At 38.1% G+C, this 21450-nt stretch overlaps 1 protein-coding gene across 1 annotated transcript in view; it reads left to right on the top strand.

Annotated features, from left to right (window-relative positions):
• The window catches only part of poc1bl (POC1 centriolar protein homolog B (Chlamydomonas), like), a 42954-nt gene that overhangs the window by 8122 nt on the left and 13382 nt on the right, over nt 1–21450 (top strand). Inside the window, exons 2-9 of the mRNA XM_067425005.1 lie at nt 1611–2045; nt 6808–6977; nt 9610–9799; nt 9921–10106; nt 13788–13905; nt 14892–15068; nt 17622–17753; nt 17868–17978. Of these exons, the coding sequence (XP_067281106.1) occupies nt 1669–2045; nt 6808–6977; nt 9610–9799; nt 9921–10106; nt 13788–13905; nt 14892–15068; nt 17622–17753; nt 17868–17978 (1461 nt within the window). The 5' untranslated portion in view covers nt 1611–1668. The remainder of the gene's footprint in view (nt 1–1610; nt 2046–6807; nt 6978–9609; nt 9800–9920; nt 10107–13787; nt 13906–14891; nt 15069–17621; nt 17754–17867; nt 17979–21450) is intronic.

Raw genomic sequence — 21450 nt, 5'->3', positions numbered from 1 at the left:
CTGTATTCAACCCCCTCAAATTCAGCTTCAGTGATTGGAGCTGGCGGTTAGCATGAGACTTTAGTCAAACAGCCTAGGATTAAAAAGGAAAAAAAGTTTGGAAAAACCGCACCTGCCCGACCCGTTATTTGACAGCAGCCCTAATTTAATTCCATTCCTGACCCAACCTGTTTGACATAAAAACCTCAACCTGAACCCAAGCAATAAAAAACAACATCATGCATTCTGATTTATTGCATTTAATAAAAATAGATGCACAGCCCAACATGGAAATAATTAAAAGAAGGAAAGATGAGACTGTGCATCCATTGTGTAAACAATACAATATTTTTGCTTATCTGCTTATATGCTATTTTAAACAAATCTGCATAAATCACACCATAGGCTTAGGCTATACAGATGCTTCGAGATCTCTATAAATTAAAAGAACATGTAGCCAAATATGAGCATTTACTGCAGAATAACTCTGCATTTAAACGGATGGCTATCCTGAAATTGCAGTTTATACATGGCCATTGGTCCTCTGATAAGATAAAACTTTTATTCAAATTGCAAATAGATCATGGAAAACAAAAAAGGTGTGCTCCCTTAATGACTGAAGGTGTCATTCACTTGCACGTTGCAGTGCGCATATCTTTTTTTGCTATTCATTATAATGTATCTGCTATCTTATCCTTGTCTGGTTATAATTATAATTTAACATTGAACATTGGTCTGAGGAGTCAGCTATGTATTTTCTGTTGCACAAGAGGCGTGATCAACGACCATTATTCAAATGAAGCTGTACACATTTGATTAGTCCTTCAACCAATCATATAATTGCCTGACAAGCCAGACCCACATCAAGATGTTTGGTCTGGAAACTCACCATTGACAGGGCTCAATCCGAGGGGCGGGATAAACGGTTGTCTTTCAGAATCCCTCTGCACGCGATAGGATAGTGCTACAACCAACCAGAGCAACAAAGATGAAACGGAGCTCCTTGATAGATTAAACATTCGCCGTATCCGGTCGGCAAAACATCTTCCCTTTTTAAGAATGACTTCAGTGCCATTCTTTGTCCTTTTCTCAGAGAAAAGCTAAACTCCAAGTCTTCCAGAGTCGCGGTCAGAGCTGATTCGAAAGACCGCAGATTCGCCAGTTTCTGTGTTTACTAGAAGCACGCAAACGCAATTCGGCCGTCGTCATTATGGCCCCGCCCACCGACTCTATACACGATGTGATTGGCCCGGCAAGAGCTAGGGGAATACAGCTCAGAAGGGTATTGAGAGTTGCTAGACGACACTTGCGGGCAGATAAAATTTGCTGCCGCTAGGGTGCGTCTAGATTTCTAGGCTAAAAGGGCGTGATAAACGGGCATAATTCAAATGACTCTGTAATGCAATTGGATAGTCCTTCAACCAAACACACCACAAGAGGCATGATCATCGGGCATCAATCCATCCCTTCTCTATCCTGAAATCATTGTAAATGTATAAAATATTAAATTGACTAATGTTGAAAGACTTTTTTTGTAAACTATACACATTTTATTTGACAAGGCTATCAGTCTGGCCAATGTATCCATCTATCACTAATCTACACCTTCTCTTTCCTCTCTCTCCCTTCAGAAAGGTGGGAGTCTAGGGCTCTTTGACTGGTGCTGTTAGTGGTGCTGGCTGCCAGGTCATGAAGATCCGCTGGTCAAGGAAAGTGGCTCTCCTGGCCAAGGTCTGCTTCATCATTTCTCTGCTGTGGCTCTTCTATCTCCTTATAGCCCCTTCTTCCCCACCATCTCTGGCTGATGATGACGGTCAACGCGACATTCTGGTCCGTGACCTTCCATCTAATGAAGAGGAGGACTCCGGCAACCTCCTGCAGCCTGTTTACGAGAAGCTAGCACCAGACCCCAATGCTCCAGGAGAATATGGCAGAGCCACTCGATTGACCCTCAGCGCTGAGGAGAAGAAAGAGGAGGAAGCCAGCATTGAGCGCTATGCCATCAACATCTTCATAAGCGACAAGATATCCCTCCATCGCCATATTCAAGACAACAGAATGCACGAGTATGTCTGCTACACCTTACTTTACCTTACCTCATTGCTGTGGGCTCATTACACACCCACCTAGCAATGCCTAAATCCTGGCCCACACTTAAAGGTTTTAAAAATCAGATTTTCAAAATGTGAATGACAACAAACATGATGATAAAAAGTCATAGATTTAATATTGTGTGGAGTGCCATGATGTGTCAAAGACAGCACACCACACACTAACAGATTGTATGCTGTAAACACCATATTAAAGGGGTGGTAAAACACATCCTTTCAAAGGCCTGATTGTGTTTGTGGGGTGCACTGTAACATGTTCATGCTTCGTTTTTAAACAGTTGCATTTTAAAAAATATATAATTCACCTTTATTCTACACTGCTCTGTCCCTTCTTGTAAAAATAGTCTGATGGTTTCTGGGTTTTATGAAGCCAGTCCCTCAAAAATACGCAATGGTCTTAGATTGCTAAGCTGGCCCAGCTGTGTTCTGATTCGCTAACTGCCTAGTTCACGTGTTTGATGATCAGTAAGTTATCACGGGCTGTGGGCGGGGCGCCGCCATTATGTGTTTTCAACACTGTCAGGGAGTAGGAGCCTGCTGGATTTACAACACAAGATCATTCACTTCACCTGATATGTTATATGACCTTACGTCAGGGAACAGGGTAGAAAATGGTTTTGTTAGTTGATCGGTAAGGTTATCTCGGGCTGTGGGCATCTGAGCCGCTTTTATATGTTTGTTACAACACTGACGGACCCTGCTGGATTTACAACACAAGATCATTCACTTCACCTGATATATGTAATGTGACATTACGTGAGGGAACAGGGTAGAAAATTATTGTGTTAGTTGATCGGTAAAGTTATCACAGGCTGTGGGCGTCCAGCCACCGTTATATGTTTAAACACTGACAGAGATGAGGCCTGCTGGATTTACAACCTAAGATCATCCACTTCTCTTGATATATGTGACATTTTTTTTGATTGTGTAATGTAATTTGAAGTGTATGAAACCTAACATAAACATTAAAAGACCCTGAGCTCAGTCAGTCTCTCACTTACTCAGTCTATTGCTTGGTGCCAATCAATGCGCTAAAACTAGATTTATATTTTTGAATATGGCAGATGTTTGCTGAACATTCTAATCATATATGTGATACATCGTACGCTGCAGGGACCAGCCTAGAATATGATTGTACGTGTCAAAAGGGTTAACAAACTGGTTTGAAGAGCCAAACAGCATTCTCATTTGTTTACTTCCATGCTAAAACGTACAATTAACAATATCAAATTATTACAGGAAAGCACATTGAAGAAAAATAAATAATACTTACAGGTTATGGCCCATAAACAGCTTCTGTTTTTAAAGTTGGAACTGCTCCATATTTCAGGACAAGCCGTTGTGCGAATCCTGCTTTGAACTCGCGACGATTGTAAGTTTTCCTCAGTGAAAATGTGCAGCACAGAGAGCGAGATTTAAATTTCAACCATTGATCCCTAACTCCCCGTCCCTAGGAAGGCTAAACAAAGTGGACCTACAATTCTTAACAGCGTTTCGTCAGCATTGCAAAATGGCCTCGCCCCCCTTAATTAATATTCTCGGGGGAGGGCTTTATGTAAATATTGAACCCGCTGATGTCAACGAGTCTGGAGGAAAAGGCTGTAGTTCCCTACCGGCCGTTTGCTGTAGTCCTTAGAAACTGATTTCTTTAAAAGCAAATATCTCCCTTTGCATTAAAATTTGAACGTTGTAACTTTGCAGATGTTCTTTATGCTCAAACAGCAACATTACACACTAGCTAAAGTTAGAAAAGTTAAATTGTGTTTTACCACCCCTTTAACTGTATAGAAAAGTCCAGGCAACTACCGAGCAACACAGAAGCATCCATCTAGATCACCCACGCAACCACACAACAAAATGCATCTTAACTGTATTGCAAAACTCTGTTAACCACCTAGCAACACCTTAGTGACCATCCAGGACACCCTAACAACTGCATTGCAGCATGTTAAAAACACTAAACACCTTAGTAACTGTAATGCAAAGCCCTGGCAACCACCTAGAAACCCCTAAGCAACCATATAGAACACCCTTTCAACTGCAGTGACATGCTATAAATGCTCTGAACACATTGGTAACTGTAAAGCATAGGCCTGCTTACTACCTAGCAACACTTTTGTCAACCACACAGAACACTTAGCAACTGCATAGCAGCATGCAACTAATGGTAAGGAAAAGCCCTGGAAACCACCTAGCAACACTTTAGCAAACATCCAGACAATCAAAGTAACCACACAGTAACATGCATCTTAGTAACTGTATTGCAAAGCCCTGGTAACAACATAGCAACACCATGGCAACCACCCAAAACACCTAGCAACTGCATAGCAAAATGCACATTTATATCTGTAAAGAAAAGCCCTGGAAACCACCTGGCAACACCTTAACGACTATCTAGTACATCCTAACTTCATAGCAACAGGTTAAAAACACTCAGAACAACATAGTAACTGTATAGCAAACCCCTGGTAACCTCATAGCAACACCATGTCAACCACCCAAAATACCTTACAACTGCATAGCAACATTATGTATAGAAAAGCCTTGATAACCACCAAGAACAAGCTAAGATCATGATAGTGACTTTTGCTCAGGCTAACCACACTCGCGTGTTCTTCTGAAAATCCTCTGTGCTTGCCATTGCAATTATGTTTATAAAAGCCTGAGGAAAAAAAAAATATTATATTGCATTACAAATAAGCATGAAACATAAATAGGGAATGTGCTTGTTTTCACCATTATTGAAAACAATAAAAAAATAAACAAATTGAAATAATGTCCTGAATTGTGATCCCTCAGGTGATTTATACACTTCAGTCCGCATCACCGGTTTACAGATGTTGTCTGTTGCCTGAAATGAATCCATTGCCTGCAGCCAGACAACACGAGAAAAATGAACAACAATAGAAAATAGAGCTGCGACGTTTTCTCGGAACGGCAGCGCTTTTGTATGAGAATAATTATTTCACGGCTCCTGTCACACAATAATGAGTAGGGTTCAAGCTTCTGCTCTGAAAAGAGAAAGTGTCCCTTTGGAAGAAGAGAAGTGAGACAAATTGGATGCGTCCCCCTCCCCACGCAGTCTTTCAACTGCACTCCGATTTCCACATCACAGGCTCTCCTGGAGATCACACACGGCAGGAGCACATTACTTGGCATCAGCAGGGATTTTTATCTGTTAATGTGAAGTTCTTTTGCTTGCTGTCTGAAATAACTTTTAGGCAAGTTAGTTCTTGTCAAAGACTTAAGCATTACTGCCAGAAATGTTTCTGTGGGTTTTTTGCTTGCGCATTTTTCTTTGTAGGGATAATGATTGTAAATGTGCACAATTTTTAGTTGCTAGGATTGCCACTTTCAGTGTGGTAAAATGAGGGACACCCATCCCACCCCCACCCCCCATTACAAACAAAAAACACCACCAGACTTCAAGGACACAAATATAGAATGAGACACAAACTGATTATCCTTGACACCTTGACAGCTCAACGATGTGACCTTTTACCTTTGATTATTTTATAAATGTTTAAAGAACTCTTATCAGGCTATGTTCCAGTCCGTCTGGAAACATTTATCACTTTTTAGACACTTCTGCATTACTGCATGGTATGATTTTGTTTTTTTAAAATATTTAATTAATGAATTAATAATTTTATTGTTTGACCCGTTTTTATCAAAATTAACTTTTTTAAGACTTCATTAATTGTATATAACATAATTATTATGTAGCCTATGAATAATGGATTCATTTTAATAACTTAATAATAAAACCTTTATAATCTTAATACCAATCGAAATAACATTATTTTTAATATAAATGAATGATCTGTCTAATAATGTCTAAAAATATAACCATTATCTCTTTACCAAGCTTTGATAATGTATGGACTGTTATATGAATAGGTAGGTCTGTTAATATTTTATCCAAATTGAAAAACAATAAGTTTATTCAAGCCCTTTAGCAGCACAGTCCACTGTGAGCAACTGAAAATGCTTTTGTGCAGTTTGCCTTAGTTACTGGACACAGACAGACCCATTGAACCCCACCCCATTCCCCCCATTCAGCCTTGTATTTGAAGAGCCTCTTGCGTTTAACGGTCAGAGACAAGCTCTACGTCATGTGATCTTGAGACGCCGTCATTATGGAAATCAAAAAACATCTTGTCTACTACATGTGAAATGTATTTATTTTTATTTGCTATTAGTATTCTGCAAAATTCTTATGTTTGTTCAGCTACGTAATTTGACCCATCACTTTATCTTTAAATATGTGGCAATCCCATATTTTACATGATGTAGCTGCCGTCAGAGTTTGAAGAGTTCAAGGAACATAATGAAGTCCATATTTATTTAATCAAAAATGCAGTAAAAAAGTAATATTTTGAAATATTATTACAATTTACAATCACTCTAGTCTCTTTAGCGTCCTTCTTGTTTTACGAATTGAAAGTGACATTTTTAATATACTCCAAATGCACCTTTGAATCAGATCACACCATTAATTGTCACATGCAACATTATAAGTCAGCATTCATACTGAAGAAAAAACATATGTCAGTTTCACAGAGCTGTGTCAGGTGTCTATGTTTTAGATGTTCACATTTGCACATTACAATAGTGTGTAGCTCGCAGGGTAAACTGTTTTTCTAAACCACACGATTTGAATAAATGCAGTTTGCTTAACCATCTGATTAACCTTTTCTCTTTTTTGCAATTCCAGATGCAAAGCAAAGAAGTACAACATTCGTCGTTTGCCTACAACATCAGTGGTTATAGCATTTTACAATGAGGCTTGGTCGACTTTGCTCCGAACCATCCATAGCGTGCTGGAGACCACGCCAGCCATCCTACTAAAGGAGGTCATACTTGTGGATGACTTTAGCGACAGAGGTGACGTGACACTTTCTAGACAGACTTCATCTTTTTAAATGTAAAATTCCACTAGTTTAAAACTACTTTTCAATAATTTAAATCCATTTCCGCTCTAGAAGAACATTTGTTTCATCCTAATTGGTCAGCAATTCCACCACCAAGTGATAGTAAAGAATATGTTATAAGGAAGCATGGATTTTTTTTTCAAATTTTAGGTGCTACACAAATAGATGAATATTGATGAATTAAGACCCATTTATGCCTAGAATAATAGCTATAAAGTGCTGTCAAATCAAATGAATTGTGTGTGTGTGTGTGTGTGTGTGTGTGTGTGTGTGTGTGTGTGTGTGTGTGTGTGTGTGTGTGTGTGTGTGTGTGTGTGTGTGTGTGTGTGTGTGTGTGTGTGTGTGTGTGTGTGTGTGTGTGTGTGTGTGTGTGTGTGTGTGTGTGTGTGTGTGTGTGTGTGTGTGTGTGTGTGTGTGTGTGTGTGTGTTGTTGGGAACAACGGTTTATGACCCAAGACCAAATGTGAAGAATGAAGACCAAGAGTCAGAAGTGGGATTAATTAAAGAAACATTTTACTGAATAATAGTTTGCAGTTTCATCAGCAGACTTCAGCTTCAGTCTCATAAGGAGTTTGTAGGCCGCGCTTTCATACATTACATTTCTCAACAAAGTTCTACTCTTTTCAAGGTCTAGCTATGTCATTACTGCAGGTTGAATGATTCTGACTGGCTAAGAGAAAACACATAGTCATAGTAAATTTCCACACATCAACTGATAGACAGAAGCATAAAATCTCCATCGATAAAACTTGACACTGGAACCCTAGAATTAAGACCATTGTGACCTTCTAGGTCGTGAATAGGCGCCAGCTTGTCTGGAACAAGAAGTCCTAATGTAGAAACAACTTAAAGATAATATGTTTAAAATATTTATTGTAATGGCATGTTTTAATGAACAAAGGCCAGTATAACTGATACTGATGTCTCTGGGAAAAAAAGTTTTTTAAACGTTAATGTAATAGACATTCAATTACATTAATGTAACTAATGTAATAGACATTCAATATTAACAGGTAAGAAATATACATAGATTGAATGTTAAAGTTAAAATAGAATTTAACAAACGGTCTGCACTGCATAATGAATTAAATATAGAATAACTCCTTATTAAAGCTACAATTTTCTGTTAACTTTGACAGATAGCTTAGTCGCTGCTGTCCCTTTAAGATCTGCCGCTGCTGAACATGACGATCTGATCTGATGTGGTGCCACGCACATCTCATTTTCTTCACAACTCTTTTCATTTAAGACTGCTCTTGTAAGAATACTCAACAAAATTGGCATAATTTTGGCATAATTCTGTGTTATTGTTCGTATCAAAAGTGATCCAAGGAAGGAACAGTGGTGATGAACCAGCGACAGGGTTATTATGGGCGGCCATGGCTCATTGATTCACTTGGGGAGCGAAGGCTGGCCCGTGTGGTCCGATCAAACAGACGAGCTACTGTAGCTCAAATGTGGCAATGTGATACTTTGGGCAATGTTCTGCTGGGAAACCTTGTTTCCTGCCATCCATGTGGCACGTACCACCTACCTAAGCATTGTTGCAGACCATGTACACCCTTTCATGGAAACGGTATTCCCTGGTGGCTGTGGCCTCTTTAAGCAGGATAATGTACCCTGCCACAAAGCAAAAATGGTTCAGGAATAATTTGAGGATTACAAGTCTGAGGTGTTGACTTGGCCTCCAAATTCCCAGATCTCAATCCAATCAATCATCTTTTGGGATGTACTGAACAAACAAGTCAATGGAGGCCAAACCTCACAACTAACAGGACTTAAAGGATCTGCTGCTAACATATTGGTGCCAAATACCACAGCACACCTTCAGGGGTCTAGTGGAGTCCATACCTCAACTGGTCAGGGCTGTTTTGGCAGCAAAAGGAGAACCAACAACACAATAGTAGGAAGGTGGTCATAATGTTATGCCTGACCGCTGTATATACAGGCACATAACTTACATAAACACAATCTTTTATTTTTGATGTGATTAGTCGCAATTAATCGATTTGACAGCACTACTATAAATATAACTATAATTAATTATTTTAAGTCATTAAATAATATTTGAATAATACTTTACAGACAATAACATTATTTTGATTCTATGTACACTTTGCAGTTATGTTGTCTATTGCTTTAAATGCTCAAGCCAGATGAATTCTGATTGGCAGTGCATGTGTTTTTATCATTCGTCAGGAAAAAAAAAATGATTCCAACAATATCATTATAGTCATGCAATGGACAGCTCTATTCTCCGAGAATTAGAACTATTAATAAAACTGTACTTATCCTCCTTGGTGTGAACAGCCTTCATCAAAGCCTTATTACGTTTCATAATACTTTTATGTTTATGTTTAAAAATCAAGAATTTTCAACATGCCTTATTTGCATTGAAATATTCTCACACATTTGCCAATGTTTTTAAATTTCAAGTTGCAGACATAGTTATCATTCCATATGAGTTTTTATATTAGCTGAGATCCAAATGTGTCTACTAATAAATCAGTTGTTTTCTTGTGATTTGGACATTATTTGTTATATCCTGATGAAAAAGATTCAAATTTTCTTTGCACAAATTACAGGCTATCTGAAGTCACAGCTAGCTCAGTATATCAGTAACCTGGAGCGTGTTCGTCTCATTCGCACCAAAAAAAGAGAAGGTCTGGTACGGGCACGGCTTATTGGCGCCACCTATGCTACAGGACACGTGCTCACCTTCCTGGACTGCCACTGTGAGTGTGTGCCTGGCTGGATCGAGCCACTGCTGGAGAGGTGTGACTTAAATTAAAGTTAAATGTAAAAAAAAGAAACACTTTTCTAATCTACAGTAACAGTTTGTGAAGTGTATTACAATGCCAGTGAGTTGCAAATGCTTTATCGTCTTTTGCCTCAGAATTGCTGAGAATGAGACCACCATCATATGTCCGGTGATCGACACCATTGACTGGAACACATTTGAGTTCTACATGCAGACAGATGAGCCGATGGTAGGCGGCTTTGACTGGAGGCTGACATTCCAGTGGCATGCCGTACCTGAAATCGATCGCAAGATACGCAAATCCAGAATTGACCCCATTAGGTTGGTTTCTGGTCAACTTTTTCCCGAGTCCAACTTTGCTGCGTGGTTTTCTTGGCAATTTAATAAAGGAATTAGAAAGGTTTAATGAGATGGTCACCCTCAGCTGTATGTCGTTTCAATCCTGTGGAACAAAAAAAGACAATTTGACTGTATTTGACAATATTACTATTGATAGTAATATATTTTTAGTTTGTTTATTGATCCATATTGGATATTTATATGAGCTGGTATTGCATATTTAATTGTCCATGCTTAATTCCTCTGTTTATACATTTAGATGTGCTGTCATTTAATGTTCACTTAAAGTGATTGTTTAAAATACATTTAATAAATTTTTCGAATTACGAACACAAATGAAGATCTCTTTGATGAAATCTTGAGAGATTTCTGTCCCTCCATTGATAGCAATGCAATTGACAATTTGATGCATCAAAAAGTTCATAAAGAGATCGTAAAACTAATCCACTAATCCAAGAGACTTGATTGCTTTATATGATGAAAAAATTTAATTTAGGCTATTATTCACGTATAAACTTTGATCAGCGATGACGCGTGAGAACAAACCTCCTTGGTTCTTGCGGAAGCTCAAATGTTCTGCGCAGCAGGAGAATAAACCTCATTGGTTCTCGCACATCAAGCAAACATGCTTGAGCTTCAGTTTACCATAAGTGTGATGTGTAAGTTGATGAATGTTTACAGTGGTGGTCAAAATTGTTGGGTACCCCTGGTAAATATGTTCAAATATGGCTGTAGAAAATAATTCTGCATTGTTTATCCTTTTGATCTTTTATTTTAAAAAATGCACAAAAATCTAACCTTTCATTGAAGTTAAAGAATTGAAAATGGGGGGTAAATCACATTATGAAATAAATGCTTTCTACTAAACACATTGGCTACAATTGTTGGCACCCTTTTATTAAATACTTTTTGCAACCTCCTTTTCCCAAGATAACAGCTCTGATTCTTCTTCTATAATGCCTGATGAGTTTGGAGAACACCTGACGAGATCAGAGACCATTCCTCCACACAGAATCTCTCCAGATCCTTCCGATTCCTAGATCAGTGTTGGTGCTTCTTCTCTTCACTTTAGCCACTCATACTCTATAGGGTTCAGGTCAGGAAGCTTGATTTTGTGTTTAGTGGCAGATTTGTGTCTTGATTTTGATGCTTGTTTTGGATCGTTGTCCTGATGGAAGATCCAACCACAACCCATTATAAAATGTCTAGCAGAGGCCGTCAGGTTTAGATTTTTTTTTATCTGTTGGTTTTTGCTAGAATCCATGATACCATGTGTCTATAAAAGATGTCCAGGACATTTCACCAAACCCTTCTGGTAGATTTACTGGCAAAGAAATATTTTTATAGTTTCGTCTGACCACAGCACAGTCTCTTTTGAGTTTCCAGTCGAGTCTGAAAACTGAATATGCTGGAGTTTGTTTCTGGATGAGCGAGGAGGATTTTTCTTGAATCTCTCGCAAACATCATGGGGTGATGTAGGGTTTGTTTGAATTCTTTTTTTTTTTTGGCTTTTTGACCCCAAGACTCAACTAATCTCTGCGACTCTCCATCTGTGATCCTTGGAGAGTCTTTAGCCACTAAACTTTCCTCCTCACCATGCATTAGGACGATATAAACACACATCCTCTTTCAGGCAGATTCGTAACATCTTTAGTTGATTGGAGCTTCTTAAAGGGTTAGTTTACCCAAAAATGAAATTGATGTCATTAATGACTCACCCTAATGTCGTTCCACACCCGTAAGACCTCCGTTCATCTTCAGAACACAGTTTAAGATATTTTATATTTAGTCCGACAGCTTATCTAAGTGAATGCACACTTTACTGTCCATGTCCAGAAAGGGAATAAAAACATTATCAAAGTAGTCCATATGTGACATCAGTTAGTTAGTTAGAAATCGAATCATGAATCAATATGCTGATTCATGACCGTTTTAATCTTTATTTGAGGTTTGAAAACAAACACGGAAGAGAAGACAATGCTGAATAAAGTCGTAGTTTTTTTTTTTTTTTGGACCAAAATGTATTTTTGATGCTTTAAGAGATTCTAATTAACTAACTGATGTCACATATGGACTACTTTGATGATGTTTTTATTCCCTTTCTGGACATGGACAGTATAGTGTGCATACACTTAGATACGCTCTCGGACTAAATATAAAATATCTTAAACTGTGTTCTGGAGATGAACGGAGGTCTTACAGGTGTGGAACGACATTAGGGTGAATCATTAATGACATCAATTTCATTTTTGGGTGAACTAATCCTTTAAATAATGCCCTGATGGTGGAAATGGAGATTTTGAATGCTTTAGCAATTTTACTACACCTACTTTCTATTTTGTGAACCTTAACAATCTTTTACTGCACATTATTCTGTGGTTTTACTTGTTGTTATGAATGATTAAGGGAATTTGGCCTTTGTGCTTCCTCATATTTATACTACTGTGAAACAAGATAGCTGCTATATCATAGCTGGACAATTTCATGTTCCTTGTCACCCTGGTGTGCTATAAAAAAATGTAAATATTATTATAAATATACTTCAGAGATTTTTTTACTCATAAAAATGTTAAGGGGTGCCAACAATTGTGGCCAACGTGTTTTGGAGAAAAGCATTTATTTCATAATGTGATTTAACCCCCATTTTCAATTCTTTTACTTCAATGAAAGGTTAGATTTTTGTGAATTTTTAAAAATAAAAGAACAAAAGGAGTGCAGATACATTTTTTTACAGCCACATTTGATCATATTTACGAGGAGTGCCAACAATTTTGACCACCACTAAATTAAATCTGTTCATCATACGCTCAATTCATATGGAATCCTTTTATGATCTCTTTACTGTATGAACTTTGTGAACAAAGTGGTAGTCTCTCATTTTCTTTAGAAATTTGTAAATATCTTCATTTGTGTTTTAAAAATGAATAGAAAAAGCGCCATATACATGTATATAAATGTAACTAATTAATTAATAAATTAAATTTAGATTATTATTATATGTTTTTTTAGAATTTAGAATGCAAGTCTAAAGTGTTTGAAACAATATCCATCATGTTGTTCCAAACACTTAAGACTTGCAATCATCTTCATCATTGAGTCAATGATGACCGAATTGTCTTTTTTGGGTGAACTATCCCCAAAATAGTAAATTCTCTTACTGTACATTCTAATGTTATGATTCTAAATTCACGTAGCATTTAAACGATTAATTGTAGTTTTTAGTGTTTTATTTTATATTTATTTTGACAAAATAGTACAGAAATTTAATATTGGCTTTCAACTAGATTTTCATAATTATACCAGAGTTTAGAAGTTTGGTGCATTTATAAATTAAAGTTGTAAGGATTTGAAATGACATGAGACTTTGTAATTTATCTATCCCTTTAAGACATTTAGACTCTCAGTAAAAACTTATTGAAAGTTATTTTCACAAGTATTTTGTGTTGATTAAATTCAAATGCAGTGAATATACTGAATTAAATGTTCAGATCCCGGGGTACATTAAAATACTGTCCAGTCCTGTGCTTGATTTCTCTCCAGGCTTGTCCGAGGGCAGCCCCAGAGGCGCTCAACTGAAACTAAGAAGCACTTACCTGCTAGAAAATTGGTGCTAGGGAATATCTCTGATGAATTGCCAATGCTCTGCTTCTTCTCGCTTCACAGGTCTCCCACTATGGCAGGGGGCCTGTTTGCCGTCAGCAAAGCCTACTTTGAGTTTCTGGGCACTTACGACATGGGCATGGAGGTCTGGGGGGGAGAGAATCTGGAACTTTCTTTCCGGGTAAGACACCTGGATCCTGTATTCACGCTACCTATTGTACCGGTAATTTGCATAGGCTTCTCATCAGAGCGTGTCGACGGGCTCTTGGTAGCATGATAGACTGAGCATTTATAATTAGACACATCTCTCATATTGGATTTCTTTTTTCAGCCTATACTTAGAAATGAAGATTGATTGTGTATACCATGGAGTAATCTTTTATGCATATGGAAACAGAATACAATCCTGTATCTTCTAGGGCTGTACGATATTCATGTATAATTGATGTGCAGTGAATTAAAATATTAAAGCAGGTGGGAAATTAAGATGAAAAATGCCTAAAAAAGAATTTGTTGGTGTCTCGACGGATCTAAAGCCCTGTTCTCATGTCATGTTTTATTTCTGACAGGCAGAACATTCCATTAAAATCAGATGATATAACTTTGTTCGCAGAAAATGTTGAGTTTGTGTGAAAATAAAGTATGAGGGACGAGTCGAATCTCAGTAAATAAAAAATGATGCTCTATTAAATGCATTTGTGTAATAAGCTTTCATTTTAAAACTAAACTGTGACATTTTTTTCAATGTTAAAATGCTTTCTTGTATTGTATTTTAATATGGAGAACTATAAATCAATCACTGGTTGATTGTCCCCAAAAAGAGTCCTAACCATATTTAAAATTAAAAAAGCCATTATTTCTTGCATGTAAATGCGTTATTTATATGTTTCATAATATTTATTAATGTTGTGACACTAATGATTATTATATACTTTTATACCAGTATATACCATTATATACTTCACTTTTATTTGAATTATTAATTAATAAGGTAATTCATGTTGCATTATTTGCTATTTATTTATTACTTTTTAATAACATATCTGCTATGTACTTACATTTTTAATATAGCAAAATGACCAACAATGTCTTTTTTTAAATCAGAAATTCAGTTTGATCAGCTATTTGAAATAGCTGTTGCTTCATTTTAAACATATTTTGTTACAGGTGTGGCAGTGTGGAGGGTCTTTAGAAATTCACCCATGCTCCCATGTGGGTCATGTGTTCCCCAAAAAAGCACCGTATGCACGATCCAACTTCCTTCAGAACACTGTCCGTGCTGCGGAGGTCTGGATGGACTCTTACAAGCAGCACTTCTACAACCGAAACCCACCAGCACGCAAGGTACACGTCCTCCACCCATCACAACCTGTCAGTGGGCGGCACCTCTTAAACATCCTTTGCTGTTGCATAATCTGTGGTGTACAGCGTTTGTGTAATTTCCTCTCTGAACTGCTTCAGCATTTATCTAGAATTGTGCTGTTCTTAAAATTGCTTGCATACTCCTGAAGAAGAAAAACCTGAAAGAGATAAATGTGTTCAGGTTTTGCATGAATGGGTCCGTTCTATCGGCTTACAGTGTTTGTTCTCCCTTTGGCTGTCTTTGAAAAGCTTATTAGCTTTTCAAAGATACTAAAACTAGGCCAAACATATATTATATCACCCTGGCTGACATGAATGTGGCATGTAACTCCATATTACTTCTCAGAAAAATTACATTATTAATGATACAGATCTGTGATCAAATAATAAATCATTCTCTGGTAGCCACGACACCGGATGCCATGAGTAAGAATGTTTGTGCTCTCATGTTTGGCTGTCATAAGTTGTTCGTTTACCTCAGATCTGAATGCAAACACACCCTTTCTTCATACCTTTGGTGAGGTGTTGCCTAAAATAATATTATCTTATTTACCTGACTGACTTTTAGTTAGTTGAAAGTGTGTCGTGGCAGTTTTTGTGTCAACATTACAGGGCAGCTTAGAGGAAGTACTTCACTAACATAGTATTTTTTCCCTATTATGTTAGTGAATGGTTGCTCTGCTGGGTTACAAACATTCTTCCAAATATCTTCTTTTGTGTTCAGCAGAACAAAGAAACTCATACAGGTTTGGAACCACACGAGGGTAAAGTAATTGTTGACAGAATTTTCATTTTTGTGTAAACTATCCCTTTAGGTGAAATTCTTGTTTGATATAATTGAAGTTACAACTAGAGTAAAGATATACAAAATTTAAATAAAGGGATAGATCACCCTAAAAGGACAATTCTGTCATCATTTACTCATGTTGTTCCAAACCCGTATGAGTTTCTTTCTTCTGTTGAAAACAAAAGAAGATATTTTAAAGAATGTTGGTAACCAAACAATTGACGCACCATTGACTTCCTGTCTGGTTACCAACATTCTTTAAAATATCTTCTTTTATGTTCAACAGAAGAAAGAGACTCATACGGGTTTGGAATATCAGTAAAGGTGGTTAAAAAAATCTTGTCATGCAAAAACAAACACATTAGCTTTATCTTGTGGCCTGATTTTGTAGCCTGACAATCTAGACACACATCCAGATGTATGGTCTGGGAACTCAACATTGACAGAGCTCAATCCCAGAGCTCAAACTCCCTCTGCAAGCAATTGGATAGTGCTACAACCAACAAGAGAAACGTGAAGCGGAGCTAGTTGATAGATTAAACTTTCGCAGTATCCGGTCGGCAAAACTCTGAATAAATCTTCCCTTCTTAAGAATGACTTCAGTGCCGTTCTTTCTTTTCGCAAAGAAAAAGCTTAAATGGTTACTTCAGTGATTAGCATATGGCTTTGTATCAGTAGAAAACCAGGACTATATTGGAATGATCCTATCCCTCTGAGATGAGATTTATGCATTTTATTTCTGGAAAGAATCCTCTGACGGCGCAAATATCGTCAATTTGCATCATCTGAGGATTTTTTTGGCCAGAGGCTAAAGACTACAGCCAGCAGAGGGCGCTATTTCTGCATGTTTTCAACACGTGCAAGGGGAGTAGGATCGCACTCACAGCTCAGCTCACAGCTGCCGGCATTCATGTAAACGGAGCTGCGGAGCAAAGTGAGTGTTTCAACTTTTCAAATTAATTCCAATGAAAGTTAAGCTTCCAAATGCATGAACTGAAAATGCGCCAGACTGAACACGCTCTGTGAACGACTGCCGCGAGCGTGAACGAGATTACCTCAGCTCTCATCACGAGAGCTCATTTTAGCTCATTCATCACAATGAATCTAATCTGGCTCCTGCAGCGTTTGTGCCGTGACACTCGCTCAGCTGCTAAATCACATTATATTGACACGTTCAGTTTTTAATTGTAGAGTCTGTTCTCTAACTGAACTGATTTTATGAAAATGAATGTGGTGGGCAAATTATCCAGTAATCCAGTAGCGGTGGCTTTGGGAGTGGCCTCATAGGGCAGCGAAGCAAGTGCATTCTGGGAATTGTTGTCTTTCATCCCCATGAGACAAAAATACATTTTCTTTCTTTTCTTAGTCTAGAAGGCACCAAATTCAAAAATAATTTCACATTTTTACTACATTAATGACCCATTTTGAATACAGATTCATCTTCCCAGCGCTGAAGTACCCCTTTAAATCCAAGTCTTCCAGAGTTATGGCCAAAACTCATTCGAAAGACTACCGTTCGCCAGCTTCTTTGTTTACAAGAAGCACATGGAACCATGGCAACTCTGCCATCATTATGTTAAGCCCCGCCCACCGACTCTATACACGATGTGATTGGCCTGACCAGAGTTTGTTTTTTCCAGCTCACAAGTCTATGAAGAGTTGCTAGACAATACTTGCTGCAAATTAGATTTGCTGCCGCTAGGGTACGTCTAAATTTCTTGGCTACTGATTTTGATTTGCTCTTATAGGAATCTTATGGGGATATATCTGAAAGGATTGTACTGAGAAAACGGCTTCAGTGTAAGAGCTTTGAATGGTACCTGCAGAATGTCTATCCCGGCCTGCATGTGCCAGAGGACCGGCATGGATGGCACGGAGCGGTGAGAGACTAATCTAATCTAATCTAGTCTAAAAAGTTACTCCAGAGGGAATCGTATTAATTTCTTTCTCACTATTTTTCACTGGTTTTATATCTGTCCTGGTTCCTGGTGTAGGTGCGTAGTGTCGGAATCCACTCTGAATGTCTGGACTACAATGCCCCGGACCACAATCCCACAGGAGCTCACCTGTCCTTGTTCGGCTGCCACGGTCAGGGCGGTAATCAGGTAACTAAAATCCAATTTATTATTGGAAAAAATAATTCTGCCCATCAAACAAGTGGGCCGAGACCGCTGAAAAGATGGCTCTCATTACGCTTCCAAAAGAACCAAAGACATGTAAACCAACCAAAAAAGGAAGATGAGACCCTAAAAAGGACAGAATGCTCAGGCATACCTGTTTTTTTTCTTGTCGCAATAGTGACAATGTCAGGCATCAGAACCGTAGCAGCAGATCTTTGTTTGTGTGTGTGACAGAGGGATTCCTGTGACAGTTTTGACTCCTTAAAGGGTTAGTTCACCCCAAAATGAAATTTATGTCATTAATGACTCACCCTAATATCGTTCCACACCCGTAAGACCTCCGTTCATCTCCAGAACACATTTTAAGTTTTATTAGTCTTATTCAGTCCGAGAGCGAATGTATGCACACTTTACTGTCCATTTCCAGAAAGGTAATAAAAACATCATCAGTTAGTTAAACAGAATCTCTTGAAGCATTGAAAATAAATTTTGGTCCAAAAATAGCAAAAACTACGACTTTATTCAGCATTGTCTTCTCTTCCGCGTTTTTTTTCAAACCTCAAATAAAGATTCAAACGGTCATAAATCAGCGTAGTAGTAGTACACAGGTGAACAATATATATAACACAGTGCTAGTAGTTTTTTTATATTTTAATGAAAAAATCTTACATATTGTGCCTTTAATAAATAAAATAAAAAAATTGAGTTCACTTGAACATTTTTAGCCAAGAGCATCTTGAAATTTCGATTTCAGCCTGAAATTTCATTCATTTTCAGAATTTTTCATTCTTCAAAATCATTTTGGTGCATCACTACTTAACACCTATAAGCTGAATATGATGGAGGACAAAGAGTTCTTACATGTATCGTTAATATGGGAAATTTAAATTTTAAGGAAGAGAACGAGATTTGAGCATAGTCTCGCACAGGGAGTTTACCCCACATTTTAAAGCCGCTGTCTTACTCCACAGCCTGACATCTTCGAAATGGATTAAAGCGAGCTTTCTATTAATGCCAGAGCTATCGAGTAACTTTAAAAATCCTTGCATTTCATGTCCCGTTATATAACACCTACGACAGCAGATGCAGGACATCCATCAGACCCTCTTTGTTATATTTGCAGCGAAACAAAGCTAGCTTTATTTGTGCTGAAACATAATCCATCTTGAGATGGGCTGCCCTTTGAGGTTTGTCATTTATCTAGTATCAAATTTGAAGAAATGAATGAATTGCTGGGGATGTATATGTAATGCAAAGGGCAACCTGCAAATGTGTCCGGGTGGCTTATGTCCCCGCTCTGCATCAAGGGACTCTGAAGTAGCACCATGTGTGAGTGGAAATCATTTTTTCCACAGCCTGGGCTAAAAAGGAAACCTTAGCCACTTCTCCTCAAAGATAGACATCTGTATGAAATATACATGTGGATAATGAGACTAATGGTCACTGCAGTTTCAACCTGACAGAGGTCACATCTGTCCACCTGATTAACACTGGAGATTGATTATTTCACAGAATAGCTGTGCCTTTTAGTTCCTTCAACCCTGTTTTTTCTTATTCCAGCCTTTTAACCTTTCCCCTCAAAGGATCTGCTTTTAATGATCTGCTTTGAGAAATTGTTTGCTCATGAATTATTAACCCGACTTTGATTAAAGACATCCGTGCAAAGATCCGTGTTTGTTGCTTAAATTAAATTTGCTGCAGAACATTTTTAGTTTTTCTAGAGGCCTATTTTTCTGCCTTTTGTATTTCAATAATCATGCATTTGCTATACATTTCTTAAAATATATTTAAATAGAAAACAGCCATTTTAAATTTCAATAATATTTTACAATATTGCTTTTTTATTGTATTTGGTTGATCAAATTGGGGTTTGGTTACTGGTGAACTTAAAGGGTTAGTTCACCCAAAAATGAAATTGATGTCATTAATGACTCACCCTAATGTCGTTCCACACCCGTAAGACCTTCGTTCATCATCGGAACACAGTTTAAGATATTTTATATTTTAGTCCCAGAGCATAATGCAGTCAATGCCCACTTCACTGTCCATGTCCAGAAAGCTAATAACATCATCAAAGTAGTCCATATGGGACATCAGTTGGTTGATTAGAGTCTCTTGAAGCATCGAAAATACATTTTGGTCCAAAAATATCAAAAACTAAGATTTTATTCAGCGTCTTCTCCTCCATGTGTGTGACGGTCACGGAAGGACCGCATCGCTAATATGGACTGAAAATGTGGAAATGAACTCTCTCTCTCACGTGCACACACACACACGCACACACACAGAGATTGTTTATTGATATGAGTTTATTATGATTGCCTAGTATTGGAAGGCGCGAATGAAATACCTGTGATTGTGCGATATGTGTCCCATGATTTTAGAGTTCCGGTAGGGAAACAGTGGCGGGAATCTTCGGTTCCGCTTATGTGGGGACTGTACCATTTAATCATTGAGCGTGGGGGTTTCGGGGACAACGCGGCCGAGTTGTTTCTGTTAGTATTTCCTGTTCAATGTATGTGAAATGACATGTGAGGTAACATAAGAGAAGATGTATTGATTTTTCATGCTTTGTCAACCTGTTTCTCCTGGAATCTATATTTATGGGAAAATGTGTAAAGTGTTGTATGTGAGTTCGTCCCTCCCCATGGGGTAATGGTGCTGGCCGCCAGTATAAATGTGTGTATTTGTTTGAATGGCGTTTAGTCTGTGCAGGGGCTGCAGTGGAGAGTGTGGCTTGAGGGCTGCAGGTATTTTCTATGTTTTCTTTGTTTTTCGTTTCTTTTGTATTCTTTGAGGAACTTAATTTTGGAAAGTATTATATTTTGTACTCTTTGTTTTGGATTCTAATTTTGATTTATTTGAATGCTTATTTTTCCAGTTTATTTCTTATTTTCTGGTAATGATATTTTGGGGGTTGGGTTATTTCTATTTTGATGTCTAAATAAATATTCATTTGATACTTTAAACTTCCTGTAGTCACTCTGCCTCTGTTTAATTTGGCCAAACCATTCCTTTTTGGTTGCCCATGGTGGGTGACCGTTACAACTGGTGTCAGAAGTGGGATTGCCAGAAGAGAGCAGTAGTGAGTTAGTTACAATTTTGCCCCCCCCCCCCCCATTAGTCGTTTTTCTTTTCTTTTTCCTCTCTTGCTTTATCACTCTCCACTGCAGACGAAGTGTCAGCCCATAATGGCTCCTAAAAAAGTGCGGGCGGTGCAAGCCGAGGTTGAGGAACCTGTGGGAACTGTGACAGGAGGAGACGATGAGGGTGACTCAGAAACGGAACTGGGGAGCCTTGCTGAGGATGTCTCACTGGCGGAGCTGAGAGACATGTTCCGATCACATTTTGCACTGCAGAAGGCCAGAGACCGCCGCATGGAGCAAGAGGCTGGGCGACAGGAGACTCGATGGAGAGCAATGCAGCATCAGTTCTCCCTGCTACAACAAGAGGTGCA

The sequence above is a fragment of the Pseudorasbora parva genome, chromosome 19 (assembly GCF_024679245.1).
Source record: "Pseudorasbora parva isolate DD20220531a chromosome 19, ASM2467924v1, whole genome shotgun sequence".
In the NCBI taxonomy this organism is placed as follows: Eukaryota; Metazoa; Chordata; class Actinopteri; order Cypriniformes; family Gobionidae; genus Pseudorasbora; species Pseudorasbora parva.
Note: the sequence above shows the minus strand (reverse complement) of the source record. Positions and strands in the feature narration are given on the sequence as shown.